This window comes from Dromiciops gliroides, chromosome 2 (assembly GCF_019393635.1).
Source record: "Dromiciops gliroides isolate mDroGli1 chromosome 2, mDroGli1.pri, whole genome shotgun sequence".
Lineage (NCBI taxonomy): Eukaryota > Metazoa > Chordata > Mammalia > Microbiotheria > Microbiotheriidae > Dromiciops > Dromiciops gliroides.
In genome coordinates, this window is record NC_057862.1 from 71,255,870 (window position 1) to 71,276,423 (window position 20,554).

The following is a 20,554-nucleotide window of genomic DNA, read 5'->3' on the forward strand; positions in this document are numbered from 1 at the left end:
TTAATTTCTGTCTTCCTACCTGAGTGTACCCATTTCTCCTGGGACAGTGGGGGTCTGGAATGTTTGGCCAGTTCAGGGCTTCACTTATTTCTCTCATTTTGTTGTTTTCTCAGCAAAGGGTCACTTAACCCAGCAAAATAAAGATATCCTTGACCCACCCCCTTCATGTAGTTCTTGAGCCAAAGAGACAGTGGAGTCTGTTTGCAGAGACTGTTTGAGCTTTGACCTCAAACAATCAACCAGTCACATTCATCAAAAATACCCAAAAAGGAAAAAAAATGACTTTTCCAAATGTGAGTGGCAGATGTAATATTTGGCCTGCAAGAGGCTGAAGGTTGGGTTAGGCCCCCGTGAAACCACAGAGTTCACAAGCATCTTTGGCTTCCCAATGTCTTCTTCCTCACAACTGGGCCTCAAGTACAGACTCACAGTGAAGGAGGAAAGAGTTGGTGCCCAAAGAGATACTACCATGGAGTAGTGGAAAGAGAGCTAGGCCTGGAGCCAGGAGTGGACTGAGTTTGAATTATACCATCAACCACTTGTGAGACTATAGGGCAAATCTCTGCACCTCAGTGTCCCCACTTGTGAAATGGGATAATGATACATCTGGTGCTTATCTCATTGGGTGGCTGTAAAAAGCAAATGAAAATAAAATGGGTATCCCATGCTTTAATAGCTTAAAGATGTGCCAAGACTTTTGGGATACCCTATAAATGTAAAAAGCAGTTGGCTAGTCTTAAAATGTCTTATAAATGTCAATTATTACTAATATGAAATCTGATTATGCTTCATAAATATTCTGGAGATGGAGCACACTGCTATAGGCTCTTTTTTCAAAATTAGACAACCTCTGGTCCCTTCACCCCAAAGTACTGGGTGGTGTGTAGTCAGCATTTCAAGTTCAAAGTCATTTTGTTTTGAGAATATTGCTAATTGGAGGCATCCTTGACTGTGGTTAGAACGAAGGTTTAGAAATGACTGGCTTGTATGATAAAAATAGGAGACATGCATTTTTTTCTTTTAGTATTAAAATGTGAAATTCAGCTCTTTTCTCATCCCAATTGGGCCAAAAATAGCCTAGCAAAGAAGTGTGGGCAGTCTCTTGTATGAGGTATTTCCACTAAGTGTGACATATATTTATAGAAATTATTCCTGTCCTGCAGAGTCCCCCTATCTTTCGTAGCCAGTGAATGCTTCTAGCACCTTTCACAGGTATACGGCACTCTTTCTGCTCTGCAAGGCCCCTGGATTTGGCATCCAAGACCTGGAGTACAAAGGCTAGTTCTGCTATCTGATCAGTACTTGTTTCTGAATTTGGAATTAGAGGGTCTGAGTTTGAATTCTGGCTCAGCTGAGCCATGTGAATGATCTAGGTTAACTTACATCACCTGTCTTTCATCTGCCAAACGAGAGGGTGGGACCCAGTAATCCGTAAGGATCCTTTCAGCTACAGGTCTATGGTTCAAAGGGCCCACTACTAAATGGAGAACACTAGGCTGTTGTTGTTAATCCTTTCTTCTCAAAGGGGACCATGACACTGGGGTGATGTCATGACTTGCAGTGAATTGGATTTGAGTGAGGGATAACTGTGCAAGCTCACTAACATTACTCTCTCCTCCAGAATCATCTGGATCCAGTGTCAAGATATACATCAGGACGACTGGAGAAGGCCCCAGATGTTTAAGGCAATTGGGATTAAGTGACTTGCTCAGGGTCACCCAGTTAGTAAGTGTCTGGGGTGAGATTTGTACTTATGTCATCCCAACTTCAGAGCCAGTGCTCAATCTACTGCACCTTCACAGACTTTACAGTCTAGAAAGCAGGACAGAAGATAGTGTGGTATAGTAGATGTCACTGTGTACTTGGAGTCAGGGAGGCCTGGGTTCAAATCCATGTCACTACCCTGATCTAGGCCTCTGTGTCCTCATCTATAAAATGAAAGGGCTGGACTCGCTGACCACTAAGGTCTCTTCCAACTCTGACTTTATGATGCTATAAGCTGTACACAGATTTCAATGATGCAAAATAACAGAGGTCTGCCAAGCAGTCGATGCGTGTTTTCATCCCATTCGAGCCCCAGGATAAATCTCATGAGGCAGATACTACAGGTATTAGTCCACTCTCTCTGGTGCACATTCTCCCCACCTGCAAAAGCGGGGGCTTTGGACTAAGCAACCACTGAAGTCCCTTCCAGTTCTAAATCTATGATCCCAGGAAACCCTGATTTTACAGATAAGAGAAGCTCTGGCACAGAGGGCACAAGAGATCTACCCACAGTCACACACCAAGTCATGCCGGAGGCAGGATCACAACCTATAGGTCTTTCTGATTCCAAGTGCAATAACCCTCCTAAAGTCACATAAGCATCTCAAATGCATTTAGAAAAGGGCAAAATTAAATGCTTTGTTGGTCTCAGGGGAAATGGCTGCTAGTCCTCTGGGAAACAGGGGAATCAAGGAACTCAACATAACACCAGAAATAAATAATATTATTAAGTTCCTATCACATGCTGAGCATGCTGCTGTGGAGAGACAAAGCTTAAACAAAACATACTCCTTAACCCTCTAGGAGTTTGTAACTCCAGGAGTGAAGGGATAAGGAACCAATATAGATACAGATAATCTTGATCTTGTTCAGTTGTTCCAGTTGTGTCTGACTCTTTGTGACCCCATTTGGGGTTTTCTTGGTAAAAAAGATACTCCAGTGGTTTGCCATTTCTTTCTCCAAGGAGGCAAACGGGGTTAAGTGACTTGCCCAAGGTCACACAGCTAGTGCCTGAGGCTGGATTTGAACTCAGGTCTTCCTGACTTCAGTTTTGGCACGCTATCCATTGCACCACCCTCCTGGTCCAGATACAGATAACATTACATGTTAAATGTTTTTGAGAGTTACAAACAATGCATTGAGTAAGCATCAGTTACTACAGGGAATCAAGGAAGTCATGGCAAAATGGAAGAGATATTGTGGTTCCACAAAAAAGAACATTGGTTTGGGAATTAGAGAAAGCAGAAGGCATACGTGCACTTCTGCCATTAAATAGCCGTGTGACCATGAAAAGTCACATCATGGGTCTTCACTTCCCTCATCTGTTAATGGGAATTAATGGATTAGAAATGCCCTTTCTTGCTCTGGATGTATGGTCCTTTGATGGATGAGCCTATGAAGTTTCCTAGAGGACAGAGAAGGGGAGGCAGGCTGTCTAGGCAGAGGGACTGTGCAACAGTTTGGAGGTGGGAAATCAGTGGGAATGGAGAAGAAGGGCTGGATATGAGAGACAGGGTAACTTACTGGATTATGAAAAATCAAGAGAAGGAGCAAAGCTAATTCCAAGGCTTCAATTGTGAAAGACTGGGTGGTTCCCCTGAGAGAAATGCTAAAGTCAGAAGGAGAAGAAGGTGTGGAAGGAAAACCCAGGAAAGCTGTTAGCTGTGAACACGCTGAATTGGAGAGAAAGATGAGACTTCTATGTGGGGGTGTCAAGGAAGCATTTGGAGATGGAGGGGTCTGGAGCTCAGTGTCCCTCCTTGCCTATGCTTGTTTTTCAACCATATTCACATTTCAGAAAAAAGTAAGTGGAAAAGTCATTTTTTCCTTAAATTTCTGGTGGAAAGTTTCAGAAAGCCCACAGGATTCATATGCTGTCCATTTGTTTCAGTCGTGTCTGACTCTTTATGACCCCATTTGGGGTTTTCTTGGCAAAGATTCTGGTGTGGTTCATTTTACTCATGAGGAAACTGAGGCAAACAGGGTTAAGTGACTTACCCAGGGTCACACAGTTAGTAATTATCTGAGGGCAGATTTGTGATCTCAGGAAGATGAGTCTTCCTGACTCAGGCCTGGAGCTCTGCCCACTGCTCCACCTCGCTGCCTGCTGCTTCTATCTTTATCCTGTTTCCTGTATGTTCTTTATATTCCTTCCCAGTGGTGTCCTCAGGGTTGTCAGTCTTTAGACTATAAGACTGTAGAGGGCAAGGACCACTCACCATGGCCTCCTGTAGGTGGGAATGGTGGAAACATAGAGGTGGGTAGACTTGGAGGTTCATTTCTTGTGATGGTGATGACTCGTGGAAGGTGGAAGGCGGAACTTAGTAAAGCAAATGAAACAGACCAGACAGTGTGTGTGGGAGTCCGAGGATCTAGATTCAAATCCCATCAGATCCCATCCTTTTAAACCTGAGACCTTGAGCAAATCACTTACTGTGCCCCACCCCCCACTCCTTCACCCCCTGGGCTTGAGCAAGAGAGTTGGACTTAATAGCTTCAGGGGCCCTGACCCGGAGCCATTCAGACATCATAAGAGCATCTGAATGGGAAGAGCTATGCATCTGCTTGGTTGAGATGAGTCACCAAATACACCAAATACAGTCCCTCCAGTGAGATGGAAGACCACCAGACCTATCACATGTGCTAAAGCCTTCTGGGCTACTCACCCTGCCATTATGCTGTCCAGACCCACAGGTACTGCCATCTGACCTGTTAATCTACCCCCCAAGAACCTCTGGGTCTTTCTATCCATCCTGCAATTTAGGGCTTTTGTTCCCCTTTGCCTCCCAGTTAGTTTTCTGAGAGCAGAGACTTCTTTTTGCATTTGAAGTACTCCTCACAATGCTTGGGACACAGTGCCAGTGTTTCTCTACTCATTCATCTATGAGTTTAAATGATACATTTTTAAACCCGCCCCCTTTTGCTTAGCTCATTTATGAAAGTCAGTCGTGGGGCCATTCACTCCAGTTCTCAAAGGGCCAGCACGGACATTCCAATCCTATTGTCAAGTCTGATGCATGTGAATGGGCTCTTGAGTGGGCCCACAGTTCTCTACCTTCCAGAGAACCTATTATCCAGGAGGCCAACCAAAGACTGCCTCTTTCTACACGGCAGCCCATCCATTTTAGTTAAAGAGAGAGGGGCCAGGAAAATATGAGTGCTCACCAGACCCCCAAAGATTGATGTTCCTTTCCTACCCTATTTATATTACTGAAGCTTAGCATGAACGAGGACAAAGGTTAATGTTTGCTTTGGTTCAAATTCCTGGAGAGAGCTTCCAGACAGCTGTTACTACCACTGTATAGACATCCTCAAGATTATGCTTTTAAAAAATGGACCTATGAAAATTAAAAGGAAGTGAATAAAACATTATACCCAAGACCTCCACCTAGCTCCTAGGCTGATGTGTTTGCTGCTTCAGGGGCACCTTAATTGAGGGCACCCCCTTCTCCCCAAGTCTGTTATCCCTTATCTCCTACCATAGGTAAATAATAGATAGTGGCTCTAAAGTAATGGGATTCAACTGACAATACTCAGAGATGACTGAAGTCTGACCCCCAAACATTTCTAGGAAATCAGCCTCCAGCATTCCAGGTTTTGAAACTCAGCCCCCCTCAAGTATACGCCTGATATCGGATAGTCGTGCTAAATCTTCAGACCTCCAGAGTTCAAAGGCACACCCAGTACTGGAAATGATCTAGGCTAACCCTGACCTTAAGTAGGGATTTCCTTCACATCATCAACAACTACAGACCTGTCTTTGATCTGTTTCTTGAGGGATAGTTTGGGGAGGGGGGCTGCAAGGAAGGCATTCGGAGGCTTCTCCAAACTCTGAGCTGAGCAGAGCCCTCGAAGGCAGGGCCTTTCCAACCTTCTGGAGGAGCAGAGAGTGAGAAGGAAGGGATGGGTCGACAGAGACAACAACATTTCACTATCTCTTCTGGGTCAGCCATCTCTCTCTCCAAGGAGTCTTTCACAAGTCTCTGCTTTCCCCATAGCATGAGGCTAATTGGAGGAGCCTTCTGCTGGGGCACTGAGCCATCAGGACTCACCTTCTGAATGAAATATCTCTTAAGAATTAAAACGCACATTGGTTCCCCTGACTATAGGTTGAAAGCTAGGCGAGAACACAGTTGGTGATATCGGAGCTAGAATGGACATAGTAAGGCATCCAATCCAACCCTCTTATTTTAAAGATGAGGAAAATGAGGCATACATAGAAGCAAGGACTCAGCCAAAGCTCAAATCTGGCTTTCTTCCCATTGTTCCATCCCCCACGTCTCATGCTCATCTATGACCCACCTGTTTCTGCCCCTAGAGGTATTACATACTTTCTATACTCATCATCTCTGCCTGGGTTTTTCCTTACTCTCCTGATGATCCAATGGCAGATGGATGCTAAAGTGGGTTTTTTTGGGGGGGTGTTGTTTTGTTTTGCTATTAGTAAAGGCAGTTTTCTAACTAGAATGAGATACCGCTCAGACCAGTCAGCAGAGAACATCAAGGCCAAGATCCCTACAGACTAACATGAAAATCATGCTTAATTAAGACTAGACCTACTTGCCTTCAAATTGTGCCCAGCCCAATGGAAACTTTATGCACATTAATTAGCAGAATGAGGAAACATCTTGGTGAGAATACTGGCTCCTGTCCTTCTGAGGCCCCTAACCAGTCCTGTCTCTGACACTTAGAGCTTTGTTACCAATTTAGTAACTAAATCTCTAAACTTCAGGTTTAGAGATTAAAATGAAAATGTGGAGAATAAAACTTGTAGCATCCACCTCCTGGGTTTGTTTATGAGGTTAAAACAAGTTTATGTATATAAAGCATTTTTTAAAATTGAAAAGCACTGTTTAATTATCAGCTATCATTAGTATTATTACCCAACCAACTTGAGATATTGGAATACTGATTAACTGGGGAGTTGAGATTATTGAATAATGGTCCACTTGTAATGAGTACAAAAATTTCTAATTAATGCAAACACTTATAATTAATATGAAGCCCCCTTATAATTAATCATGTAAGGATTAGCTTTTCAGAATCTCATATGTTCTTAACAACTCACATTCACAAAGCACTTTCCTTAAAAGAACCTTTTGGAAAAGTTAATGCAAATATTGCCCCAGTTTCATAGTTGTGGATACTGGGGCTCAGAGGAATCAAGAAGTGGGGGAGCTGAAATCTGAGCCCATGGCTTCTGACACTTTTCATCCCAGGCACTTTTCAGCACATCTGGCTGCCATTCAAATCATTTCAGGAAGAAATACGCCAATGCCCACAAACCAGAGGCAGAGATATCTATACTTTGTCCCAACATGGATTTCTATATTCTCTCAGTGCCTAGAAGAAATCTCAGATCAGTCACAAGCCTAAAAGGGAGCTTGGAGGCAGAGCTATAACTAGGCCAAGGAGACTAGGATTTTACCTCGGGCACTTCAGTCCTTCTGCAGCATGGAAATAACATAGCATAGCAAATGGCAAGAATAGTCAAAACAGAAAACCCATCTAGTGAATCAGGGAGAGGTTTTCCTATGCCCATTCACCTTTCTCATCCCATGTTGTTGGCCTTCTACTGACATCCCAAGGATTAGCCCATATGCTTTTTCCTACCTCCCTTTGCTGATACTATTTATACCACATGTTGATGGTATTTTGCTCCAACTACAAACTTTGGTCAGAGATAGTCAAGGGAGTAGCTAAAAACGCTGATTTCCATTAAGGAGGAATGACCAAAGGACTAATGATGAAGCATACTATCCACCTCCAAAGAAAGAACCAATATTGATCGAACACACACTGAAGCATGCTATTTTTCACTTTCTTTCACTTTTCCCCCTTTTATTCAAGTTTTCTTATACAAAATGACTAATATGGTAATGTTTTACATAATCATACCTGTATAACCTATATCTGATTGCTTATCACCTTAGGGAGCAGGGAGGGTAGGAAGGGAAGGAGCGATAGAATTTGGAACTCAAAAGTTTAAATAAAAATGTTTAGTATTTTTTTTAAAAAGGAGGAATGAGTAGCTGTTTGCCCAGGGATCCAGTCCCTACCCCTGACCCCAGACCAATAAACTCTGTTCCCAGCTGATGTGCCAACATGGTGAAACCAATGATGGCTTACAAGTTGGTTTATAAAAACCAAAAGAACTCTTTCCCAACACTAAGTCAGGCTGTGCTGAGATGCATAGCCTTTTAACTGTTTATGATGGTCAAAGCAGAGAAAAATGCATCCTTAAATCAATTAAACAGTCTGACTCACCTCAATTTTTAGAAACCTGTTTGAGTTACTTCTCCAGTCCCCTTCTTGAAATCTTAGGTACTTTGTATTTACTAATTTTATGTTTCTTGTATCTTCACAGTAGACTGTAATCCCCTTGAGGGCAGGGACTGTTTCTTTTTTTTTTTTTTTTTGTCTCTGCTATCTCTACTGTTTTAGCACAGTGCTGGCATAGACTAAGTGCTTAATAAATGTTTATTGACTGACTGACTGACTGACTTCCACATTGTAGGCACTTAACAGATGGGATTTAATAGAATTATATTCAAAAACACAGTCTAAAAGTGAATTACAAAATTATAAGAAAAGTCCTTTAAGAAGAACCTGGACTCTGTTGCCTGGCCTCTATAACCTTCCTATGACAATATACGCCCTTTGCCCTAGAATGGCTTCAGACAAGTAATTAGCTTCTCCGTCCTCATCTGGAAAATGGTACAATCTACCTTACAGGATTGGTGTGAAGATCAAATGAGATAACATGGTTTAATGGATAAAGAGCTAGATGAAGAGTCAGAAATACCTGGGTTTGAATTCCATCCTTAATACTTAATTAGGGGTAGCTAGGTGGTGCAGTGGATAAAGCACTGGCCCTGGATTCAGGAGGACCTGAGTTCAAATCTGGCCTCAGACACTTGACACTTACTAGCTGTGTGACCCTGGGCAAGTCACTTAACCCTCATTGCCCCACCAAAAAAAAGTCAACACTTAATTAGTGCACATCACATTTGGCTGGTCAGTTAACCCTACTAAGCCTAACTTTCTTTATCCATAAAATGAAGGGTTGGATTATCACAGATTCTTAACCTGGGGCCCATAAACTTATTTTTTAAAAATATTGTAGGGGGCAGTTAGGTGGTACAGTGGATAAAGCACTGGCCCTGGATTCAGGAGTACCTGAGTTCAAATCCGTCCTCAGACACTTGACACTTACTAGCTGTGTGACCCTGGGCAAGTCACTTAACCCCCATTGCCCTGCAAAAAAAAAAAAATATTGTGAGAATTGTATTTCATTTTAGTTGGTTTCTTTTGTAATCCTGTGTATTTTATTTTATGCTTTGAGAAATATTGTCCTGAGATTGCTTGCCAAAAGGGGTCCACAGCACAAAAATAAGCCAAGAATCTCTGGACTAAATGGTCTTCCATCTACAAATCTATGATCTGATGAACTCCAATGTACAACACATTATTGTTAGTGGGATTCAGAGCCACAAAAGCAATTATTTTATGCAAACACACTGCCTATTTAGACTATATGGGATCACTGCCCTTCGCCCAGAAGCATCCTTGGAAATACCCCTTCCGACTCCATTTCAGCTGAGAACAGGAAGTAAGGAAGCGTGGGAAAAGTGGAGAATAGAAACTGAGGTTGTGCAGATCTCAAGAGCAGGTCATGGCTTCTGGGTCCCTGTTAGGGGTGATGGTTTTTCCCTGAACCTCATTGGTCTGTTTTCTGTAGTGAACCTCTCTGGAATTTTCAGGACAAAGAAAATGTAAGTAGAAAACACTATTTTTAAGCTTCATAGTACTGTTCACTAATGAGCTTGGGTATTTCCCAAGCTTCCACGCTAAGTCGGTTTCTACATGGCCTTTTTATAGTAGAAGTTTTACTAGCTAGAAATGGAGTGGGGGTAAAGGAGGGGTCATCTAGTTAGTTGGATTTTCTGATAAACTGAGAGTTAAGTCCAAAAATCTTTCTATTTCAACGGTCATAGGCCTAACATTTTATGACCCTGTGTTTACTCTCTACAAGTCTTTCTAAAACATATCAGTCCATTTTCCTAACCTCATTAAGTCCAGTCTAGTGAGAAAATGCTTATATATCTTTGATAACTGAAGATCTCATCGGGGCCTCTGCCTCACCACTGTTCCCTGCAAGGCTTAGAAAGAAGAGGAGACAGGTTATTTTTAAGACCCTCCTCCTGTTGAAAATCACCCATGGTGTGTCCAAAAAGCAAGAAGACCTCTCTAATCATCTCCAACCCCTCTAAATTCTTTCATATCTTTTTTTTTTTTTTTGCAGGGCAATGGGAATTAAGTGACTTGCTTAGGGTCACACAGCTAGTATGTGTCAAGTGTCTGAGGCTGGATTTGAACTCAGGTCCTCCTGAATCCAGGGCCGGTGTTTTATCCACTGTGCCACCTAGCTGCCCTGGTTCTTCTTTCCTATCTTAAGAGAAAAATACTCAATTTCTGGTATGAACTTGTTTTTTTCTTCTAAAAAAAGAAAACTAAAACATGTTTCCTAACACCTAAAATATATGCTACCTAAAAATCATCTGTACCAGATGTTTGAGAATATAGCACTTTGTTTGGACCACTCAAATGGGATATATTCCACCCTGTTAGGTATGGTCATTTTTACTCAGTGACACAATTGTTACAGGCAACTTTTGCACCAGGAATAAACAACACATACTTGGGGCAAGCAACATGAGCTATGTCCTCAAATCAATAATTTAAGACAAATTTGGGACATGTGTGTCTATGTATGTATGTGTTCGTATAAGAGAGCTGGAGGCAGAAAAAGAGAGAGTTGGAGACACCTTCTTGTGGAAGGAAGACAAAGACCCTGGACTACAATAAGGTTATTTCTGGGAAGACTTTCTTTGGCGGATGGGACAGGACTGATCTTAACTGAGGAACAGCTGCTGAAAGCCTGGAGGAGCACCATCTCATAGCTTCCTACTTTAACCAATGCTCTTGTTAAATATATCTGCTCAGTTCAGTTTTCCTAATGCTATTGAAATATTGCAAAAGGTATTAACACGGGGGCAGCTAGGTGGTGCAGTGGATAAAGCACCAGCCCTGGATTCAGGAGGACCTGAGTTCAAATCTAGCCTCAGACACTTGACACTTACTAGCTGTGTGACCCTGGGCAAGTCACTTACCCCCAATGCCCTGCAAAAAAAATAGTAAAAGGTATTAACACCCCGTCCTGTTCTTCACCCCCCCCACAACCTCCCTGCCAAAAAATTCTTGGGCAAACCCCTAATGTCTTGGCCTAGGGTCTGGCTGCCCATAAGAATATTTGAGTTTCAGCTTCATAAAAATTTCATTAATTTTTTTCCCCAAACATTATTTCCAAAAGCCATTCGACTGAGTCTGTTTGTTTTATTTGTCAGCAGTTGTACCCAACTGTTTACTGAATTCAACTTTAATCTCTTTGCTTATTACAAGAATGATCTTGGATGAGGTGCCATTGAATACTTCTATAAACACCACTGTTAGTAGTAGTCAGCTCTTCTCACACACTCACTTTCTGCTTAGCCCCTCTACTACTTCCTCACTTGCCTTCAATTCACGGGAGTGTCTCTGTTATCTTTCCCAAGGACTATGGGTAATGTTGTCTCATTGTATAATCAAAGAGGTGGGAATAAAAAGTTTTTTAATTTCCTTAAGAATAATTTTTCCTCTGCCTCTTCCGAGGCAGCCAGCCAGGAGACACAGTAGATAGAGCCACTGGGCTGAGAGTCAGAAAGATTAGGGTTGGCCTGAGACCTCCAACACTTACTAGCTGTGTCTGACCCTCGGCAAATCACTTAATCTCTGTCTGCCTCAGTTTCCTCAACTGGAAAATGGGGCCAATAATAGCACCTACCTCCCATAGTGTTTGTGTATCTCAACTGAAATAATATTTGTAAAATGCTTAGCTCAGTGTCTGGCATAGAGTATGCATGTGATTGCTTCCTTTATTCCTTCTATAATTTTAAGTACTTGGGTGATCATGGACAAGTCATTAAACTTTGTGCCACAGTTTCTTAATTTATAAAGTGGAAGTATAGTACTTTCCCTACTAATCTCATAAGATTATTGTAGGAGAGAATGGGTGGAAAACATTTTTAATCGCTAAAAAGCTATAGAATGGTCAGTTGTTAATATTTTCATTTATGTGCATTTCTTCTACACTGGGGCAAAAAAGATGATAGCCTCTGATCAAAATGGAATTTAAGGTACTTGAGGCCAGGACTTATGTTTTTGTCTTTATCTTTCTTGTCTAGAACAGCACCTTGAATATAGGAGCAACATTCATAAGTCCTTACTGAATGAATGAATGAATGAATGAATGAATGAATGAATGAACGAACAATAACTGTCATATCAGTATTAATAGAAGGGATATCACCCAGGAAATAAATACCAAGTCTCCCAGTTGGATTCCCTGCCTCCAGCCTCTCCCTTGTCCAATACATCCTCCACCAACCCAACAAAGTGATGTCCCAATAGTACCTGAATGAGTGAATGAAGGGAAGAGAAAGTGGACCAGTCCTATAGCCCGAAGGAGGGACAACAGAGAGATGGTTTGAGTGTTGCACTGGTACCCATGAAGTGTCACTCCTATGGCCCCTTTTACAGTGAAGATAAAATATAAAGTCTTCTAATTGGCTTTCAAAGCCTTTCCCAACATGTTGGTAATCTAGTGTTCCAGCCTCATTATACATGAATGCTTTTCCCTCACTCTACAGGCCACCCCACTTGGCCACTGGCTATTTCTCACACATGGTACTCTTCCCAGCTCTGCACATTTACACTGGTATTCACCTGGCTCTGAAGAAAGGAAGGAAAAGAGGAAGAAAGGGAAGAAAGAAGTACTCATTAACAACCCAGTATGAGCCAGTCATTATGCTAAGTACTTTACAAATATTATTTCAATTGATCCTCACAACAACCTTGGGAGGTAGGTACTATTATTATCTTTCTTTTAGGGGTAAGTGACTTGCCCAGGGTCTCACAGCTAGTGCCTGAGACTGAATTTGAATTCAAGGTCACTGTACTCTAGGTCCAATGCTCTACCCATTGATCTATCTTGCTGCCTCTAGTAGGTATTTTTTCCTAGCCTCCACAACATAGAAGCTCTTATTTCCTTTAAGATTCAGCTAAAGGACCACCTTCTAGGTGAAGTCTTTCCAGTCAGTTCCCCTTCCCTTCACAACACCTACTCCCCTTCCTTCCAAAGTTACCTTACGGCAGCTAGGTGGAGAGCTCACTGTACCTGGAGTCAGAAGGACCTGAGTTTCAATCTTGTCTCAGATATTTACTGGCTTTTTGACCCTGGACAAGTCATTTAATCTCTCTTGGCCTCAGTTTACTTATCTGTAAAAACAGGATAATAATAGCTCCTACTTCACCAGGTTGTTGTGAACATCAAATAAGATGTGTCAAGTATTTCGCAGATTCTGAAGTGCTTCTCTAAAGGCTAGCTATTAGTATTAAAATCTTTATTCTGTATCTGTACAAATCCTCTTCCTTCAGAGAAGGTAAGTTCCTTGAGGGCAGGGTTTATTTCATTTTTGTCTTCTGCAGCACCTAGCATATAATAACATAGAATGTGAAGGCTTGCAAATACAGGCCATCTCAATTGATCCTCATTGCGGTCCAGTGAAGTTGATGCTATTAGCCCTCTTTTACAGATAAGGAGACTGAAAACAAAGCAGAATTCAAATTCAGATCTTCCTGACTCCAAGCCAGGGGCTCTATCTACTCTGCTACCAAGCCGCTTATAGTCAGTGCTTGAGAAATGCTTGTGGATTGGGTGATCGAGTGAACGGAGGAGAAAGTGCTCCAGAACCCGTAATGGCATGTTTTTTGCAGGGCAATGATGGTTAAGTGAGTTGCCCAGGGTTTACCCAGCTAGTGTGTCAAGTGTCTGAGGCTCGATTTGAACTCAGGTCCTCCTTGTAATGCCATATTTTTGTAACTGGTAATGTTTTTGTCTCATACCTGTAAAGTGAACCGTTACTTCCTTGTAAACCTTGCCATGAGAACTCAATTCCTCCTGCTCTTCCTCTCTCCCCCTCTTCTCCAGCCCCAACCATAATATCTACTAGTTGATATATCCTGGGGAAGAGTCAGTGGGTGTGAGAGGGAACCAGATAGTGAAGCTTTTCTGAGTCACTTCACTTTCCTAGTCTTCAGTTACCTTATTTGTAAAATGAGGGGCCATGGGCAGCTAGGTTGGGCAGTGGATGGAGTCAGGAAGACCTGAGTTCAAATATGGCCTCATACACTTACTGGCTATGAGACCTTGGGCAAGTCACTTAACCCTGTTTGCCTCAGTTTCCCCATCTATAAAATGATCTAGAGAAGGAAAAGGCAAAACCACTCCAGTACCTTTGCCAAGAAAACCCCAAGTAGGGTCACCAAGAGTCAGACATGACTGATATGACTGAAGAACAATAACAAAAAAAGAACAAAAATGAGGGGGATGGTCCTTTGTAGCTCCATCCTTATGCCCTTATAACTTTAATGAGATATACAGAGCTACTAGACAGTGACCTAAGGGTTGGTACATGCCTTTCCTAATGAATAAAGCTTTGTGACACCGACTTTTCTTTTATTTCCAGAGATTTTTTTTCATTTACTTCTGAGATGGTTGATATTGTTCAAAGTCTGAAAATCGATGGGATTTATCATGGGATCATAGATTCCGAGCTGGCAGAGGCTGTAGAGGCCATGGAATCCAATGTCCTCATTCTGCAGGAGAAGATAACTGAGGGGCATACAAGTTAAGTGGTTTACCTGGACCCATACAACTACTAAACGTCCAAATCAAGATTTGAACCCAGATCTTCCTAACTACAAGTCTATTGTCCTACCCAGTTCTGCCTCTCATGCAGATGGTGTCATTATCAAGAACATTCCTGTCAGTCAAGGTTACCTGGTATTTTTGTGTTCTCAATCACTCAGGTTTTACCTTACTGTCATAGTTCAAGGAATAATGGAAACATCTGGAAACTTGCACAAGGAAACAATTAAATCCAAAAGGCAGGATCCAAAGAGTTCAAAGCAAGTGCATTTGTCAAGCTTAGGGGCCTACAACACTCTCATGCAAACCCAGCTCCACTTACTGAGCCTTTTGCTTCTTTAAGATTAATTGAGGGCTCCTGTTATCCTGCATCCTATCAATTTCTCCCCAATGGGGCACCTACTCAAGTGGTATTTTGCATGTGATGTTAAGGGTGATTAAGCCAGCATACTCCCCACCCCACCCCCCTCAAGAGGATTTTCAAAGAAACAATACCAGGGGCTCCCCACCGTGTTTCCCTTAGTTAATGAAAGAACAGAAGACTAGTGGATGAAGTATCAGGCTTGTATTTCAAAGGTAGTGAGGTTAAGCCCTGTTAAGGTTACAACCACTAAAATATCTTTCTGTTGCCCTGTCAGTTTGATGGTAGATTCATTCTTGTCAGTTTTGCATCGTGCAAAATAAGGGGTGGCCTGCTTCAGGACAATTCTCATATAAAACTTAAAGCGAAACAATTGAGCCAGATACAAATGTAAGGGTGAGAAGAACAGCTGCTATCTTGGGGGTGGGGGGATGGGAGATTGTTTATCTTTTCCAAACCTCAAAATACTTAAAAATAGTTTGACTTATTTCTAGTGTAATTTTTCATGGGCCTACCTGCCTTTAACTTTGGAGCAGGAGTCTAGCTTACAGATGGACTTGAGACAGTTAAAAATGGGAAGATGGGATCTGCCACATCCCTGACAAATAGAGTCACTTTTGCCTCCCTCTGAGTAATGTTCTCTCTCTCTTTTTTTTTTTTTTGAGTAATGTGCTCTTAATGTTAGGCTACTTCATCTGTTACTCAGGGTACTTTTCCTACCTGTTTTCACAAAAAAAAAAATTGTGCCAATGGATGTGATCTGAATGATGGTTTTGGAAGCTTCTACCAGTCACAGAAGGCAAATGGATTGGAGAATATAACTCCACCAACTCACTTAGGGAAATCCTTGTGACTTCCAGGGAAAATACAGATGGCTTAATGCAAATCCACAGGTGCCTCTGAAAATCAACTCCTGATGGTTGGCCATAAGGAAGGTATTCTGATTAGTTTCCCATGAGAACAATATCATGAATAGAGGGCTGACCTTGAAATCAGAGAGACCCGAGTTCAAGTCCTCCTCAAACTGTGACCAAGGTCAAGTTGCTTAACCCATCCGTGCCCCAAAGCAACTCTCTAAAAACTCAATTAATTTATGGAAGAATTGCCGATTTGCATATATGGAGGGAGTCTGCATCCAGAAATAGAATCCCCACACTGGGAGTTCCCTCTATTAATTAAAAGGTTCAGATATACCACCAACCCCCCCTCCCCCACCCCATGAAACTGGTATGAATTAAACACAGGGCTTCTTTCAAGTAGCTTTTTATACTGAGTACCCCCACCCCCATCCACCTTTAACTTTGGACTCAGCGGATATTTTTGTAGATCTGACAGAAGTGGGACATTGCATCAATTTATATTAAATGCCCCTTCTGATTTATGGTTTGTTGTTGCTGTTGCTCATCCTTTGTTTTTTGGAAGAGCACATGGGGGGAACGGATCATTTTCTAAAGCACTCCAGAAGCCCTGCTGAACAAGGGTTAAGTAGGACTCCCCATATGTCTGTAGGAGAACAGACTATTCAAAGCCAAGGAGTATAGACAGGAAATCATAAAATGCAGTATCATAAGCATATTCCACTGTCTTTGGTCAGCGTCCAACCTTGCTGCATTTCCTATGGAGCTCCCTCATTGGTTCAAAGGCGACTTTGGAAACCTCTGAGTCATGATCCCTTCTTCCAATTTTGTGACAAGATGGGGAGAGGAAAAATAAATGACCCTCTCTTTCCCCTTGCAGATCGAGCCAAAAACAAAGCACTTTAAACTGAATGAAGCCTCCATTGAGTGGGATCAGCAAACCAAGGGCTCCAGGCCACTCCCCCATTCTTTTTTTTTTTTCCAAATTGTGTTGACTTGGCTAATTTGAAGTAGGTGGGGAGGGGGGAGGGGGGAGGTACCGAGGGTTGGGGTTCTAGGTTCCGGGGTTTGAGTGATAAGGGAACGGAGATAACTTGGAATAGATGTTGAGAGGCACCTTAGACTGAGGGTCTGGTTCCCAGGATTTGAGTGAAAAGGAAAGAAATCACTAGAAATAGAGGCGTGTGTGTGTTTAGAGGTGACTCAGGTTTGTGTTCTGGGTCCGCGATTTTGAGTAATAAGGAAACAAAGATCTTTCCTTTTCACCCCAACTGCACCCAAGGCTCCCCAGTCCTAGGCGCCGAGTCTAGACTGCAAACTGACCCTTCTCACACATCTCTCTAGGATAAGAGGAAGGGGGTGGGGGCGGGAAGACGCCAGCCGGTCCTAGAGGACTCTCAGTCCCCACAGAGTGCGCTCCAAAGTTGAGACAGTTCAAACAGCTGTCCAGAGTAAGCCCGGAACGGCGATGCGCAGAGTGAGGCTGCACAGAGACTTTCTTGGAAGCAGCAAAGGGGAAGGGAGGCAGGGAAGCTGTGCGCTCCGAGCCCCGAGGTCCCGAGCAGTGCGGGGCCACGTGGGGGAAAGGGAAGTTACCTTTGGATTCCCGCAGGTGTCCCTTCCAGTCTTTGCAGCAGCACAGTCCCATGGCCGAGCCGAGGTGCAGCGCCCCTGCCGAGTAGCCTTGGGTCAGAGAGTCATCTCCGCCGGTCCCCCGGGCAGAGCTGCGTCCTCACTGGAGCACCGTCCTCAGGAGCCCAGTTCCAAAGGCAGCGTTGCAAGGGGTGCCTGCCAACAGGCTCCGCAAAGCGCTCCAGCCCCATGGCCAGGGTGAGCATCGCCACCCCCTCCCTCCGCTCCCACCCCTACCTCCACCCCCACCCCACCCCCACTCCCACTCCCACTCCGGGCCCCGCAGCAGCTGGGGGCAGCCCAGTCTGCCCGGCTGAACAGCTTTCCCTGCTTGTTTCCCAACTCTCACCAACCCTCCAAGATGTGCATGCAGACCAGCTCCCCTCCCTGCCAAGCTCTGCAAACATCCCCAACACAAACAGACCCTGCTAATCAATTTGAGAACTAGCAGATTGTGGCCTTGGGGATTCCGCCCCTATCTGCTCCCCTCTGGCAGGGCCCCAACCCCAGCCCAGACTCCCTGCATGTCCCTAGCTCTTCCTTGCTTATTAAACCTCCAGGACTTATTAATTGTCACCTCTTTGAAGGAGGGGAAGGCCACAAGAGGGGGCTTTATGGAAGCCAGAGGAGAACTGACTGGCTCTGAATGTAAACTCTTAAGTGGGCATAAAAAGACCATTGAACCTAATGCACGATGCCCTTAGAAGAAGGGAAAGGAGGTATCTTTGCTCTCATCTTTGCTCTCTGCCTCCCCACTTTAAAGGCCTGCTTCAAAGCAAACAATAGCTCCTGCTGCTTTGGGCAGATACGGTGAGCAAGCACCCTAGGCTCAGATTCTCCCAGAGGTCAATTCCGCGGTAGCAAATACTCCTCTGGGTCACTGAGCCATCCTGAGCCTTTTGACTGCAATGCCCTTACCTCCCAGCACAATGGCAGGCAGAGGCAACGTTTACCAATTGGCTCGCTTGGCAATGAATCCCCATCAGCTCTCAGACCCCAAAGTGGACCTGACCCGTGGTCTCAATTTCTTTAATTTATTTCCTGTCTGTTGGAGATGCCGCTGCTTCCCCTTATCTTCCTTTTTGTCAAATGAAAGTGAAGCCGCCCATGCTGAGAGAGAGATGTGATAGCAACAGGTGACAGTGGGGAGTCCTAGGTAAAGTTTCCAGGGACAGTGGAACCCAAGCTGGAAAAAGGCCACAGGAGGCTCTCTCTTTGGGGTGCCAAACTGATAGGGCCCACCGGCAAGTATTAAGTCCGAAGAATCAGAGAAAGGGAAAAAAAAAAACCAAGGCTCTGTTAAGCAGAATCAAGTCTTTTCATACACTAGCAGTGGGTCTGTTGCCCATCTTCTGCTCTGTCACAGCTCCCCAGGATGAAAGGTGCAAAGAGAGGCTTGCATGGTCAGCATCCTGACAAAGCATTTTCAGTTAATGAAAATGAAGTTTTTTTTTAATATAAAGAGGGAGTCAAGAATACTAAAAGGAAGCCAAACTTGGAGTAATTGTAATAAGCATTTTTGGTCCCAGAGTAAAGATAATATAGCATAGCTCCCTCCTTTCAGGAGAAGTCAAGAATGTTGCAGATAATGCAACAGATAATACAACATACCTCCCCCCTTTTGGAGGGAGGGACCAGGGAAGAATGGGGGTTCTTAATGACTTGTAACCATGTCTGTGATTTTATCAACATGGAACAGGGGTTCTTTACCATCTGCTGTGGCATGAATGACCCCCCTCCCCAATTTGGCTATCTGTTGAAGCCCACGGACCCCTTTTCAGGCTAATGGTTTTAAGTGCATAAAATAAGATTTCAAAGGAAATCAATTATGTAATGTAAAGAATTAATTGTTATTTGAGGTTTTTATGCCTCAGCATGCTCTTTCCTGGGGACTCGGGTGGAGAGCGGAGCTAGAAATGTGCTCTCCCTTTAATAGATAGGAATCTAGGCCTTTCTCTCTCTCTTTACCAAATTCTTATTCTCCTTAATAAATGCTTAAAAGTCTAACTCTTGCTAAAGCTTATAATTTATTGGCGACCACTCATTAGATATTTTAGACAGACTAGCTAGAATTTTAGCCCTTAACAGTAAGTATATTTAAAAAATAAAGGTTATGAAATCCCTGGTAGAGGGCTCCCAGTGAAGCCGGACCAGCACCTGCCCTGCACCTTGCCACCTTAGAGAGTTGCCTGTGGGTGCTGAGAGGTTAAAAGATTGACCCAGGGTCAGATGGCCAGTATGTGTCAGAGGAGGGGCATGAACCCAGATGTTCCTGGTTGCAAGGCCTGATCTAGGTCCTCTTTCAATAATGATCATAAGATGATACGGGGTGGGGGCAGCTAGGTGGCGCAGTGGATAAAGCACCGGCTCTGGATTCAAATCCAGTTTCAGATACTTGACACTCACTAGCTGTGTGACCCTGGGCAAGTCACTTAACCCCCATTGCCTCACCAAAAAAACAAAATGATACGGGGTGGAAAGGTACTTAAGAGGTCATTGCGTCCGACTTCCTCTCACAGAGGAGGACATTGTGGCCAAGTTTGGTCAGGTCATTTGCCCAAGATCACCCAGGTAGTCAGCGATAGAACTGGGATACAAGTCCTCTGATTGAAGTTCAGTATTCTTCAGCTGACAATTATTTATGTATCGCTTTAAGTTTGGCAAAGTTTATTATATAGGTGTGACCCAGACTTATCTAGGCACGATGCCCTATTCACCCAACATGTGGAGGTGCACCTGAATGGCCTTCAGAGCACTTCCACATTGTCTAACATGGAGACCTCTGTTTCCTCTACCATATGAACAGCTGTAACCTCCTTTGACTGGCTGCCTGTATCTTTAACACTGGAGAGACTGAGCAGGTCAGTCTTTTCTGTTGCCCTTTTTTTCCGACATTCTTTTTGCTGCTCTTTTCAGTCACTCTTCTCCGCTTCGTTTGGAGGGTGAAGATGGCAGAGTTCACCACGGCATGGGTACCATGAACTGAATCAGTGAGAGGGGAAGGACTTCCTTTCCCTTCTCCTTCTCCAGCTTAAAGAAATGGGCTTGGGGGTGTTTGTTTCTATTTTTGTTGGTCCTTCTCAGTCTCTAGGTGTTATCAGTGACCCCAAGGGACCAGGAGTTCAAACCACG

The 20,554-nt window shown here is 43.5% G+C and overlaps 1 protein-coding gene across 4 annotated transcripts in view; it reads right to left on the reverse strand.

The window, feature by feature from the left end:
* The window catches only part of ARHGAP22 (Rho GTPase activating protein 22), a 406,983-nt gene that overhangs the window by 185,684 nt on the left and 200,745 nt on the right, over positions 1-20,554 (reverse strand). Inside the window, exon 1 of one of the 4 annotated variants that reach the window (XM_043980596.1) lies at positions 17,387-17,578. The exons of the other annotated variants lie outside the window; for them this stretch is intronic. Within the exon in view, the coding sequence (XP_043836531.1) occupies positions 17,387-17,438 (52 nt within the window). The 5' untranslated portion in view covers positions 17,439-17,578. Of the gene's footprint in view, positions 1-17,386; positions 17,579-20,554 lie in introns of those variants that run through there. 4 annotated transcript variants of the gene reach the window in all.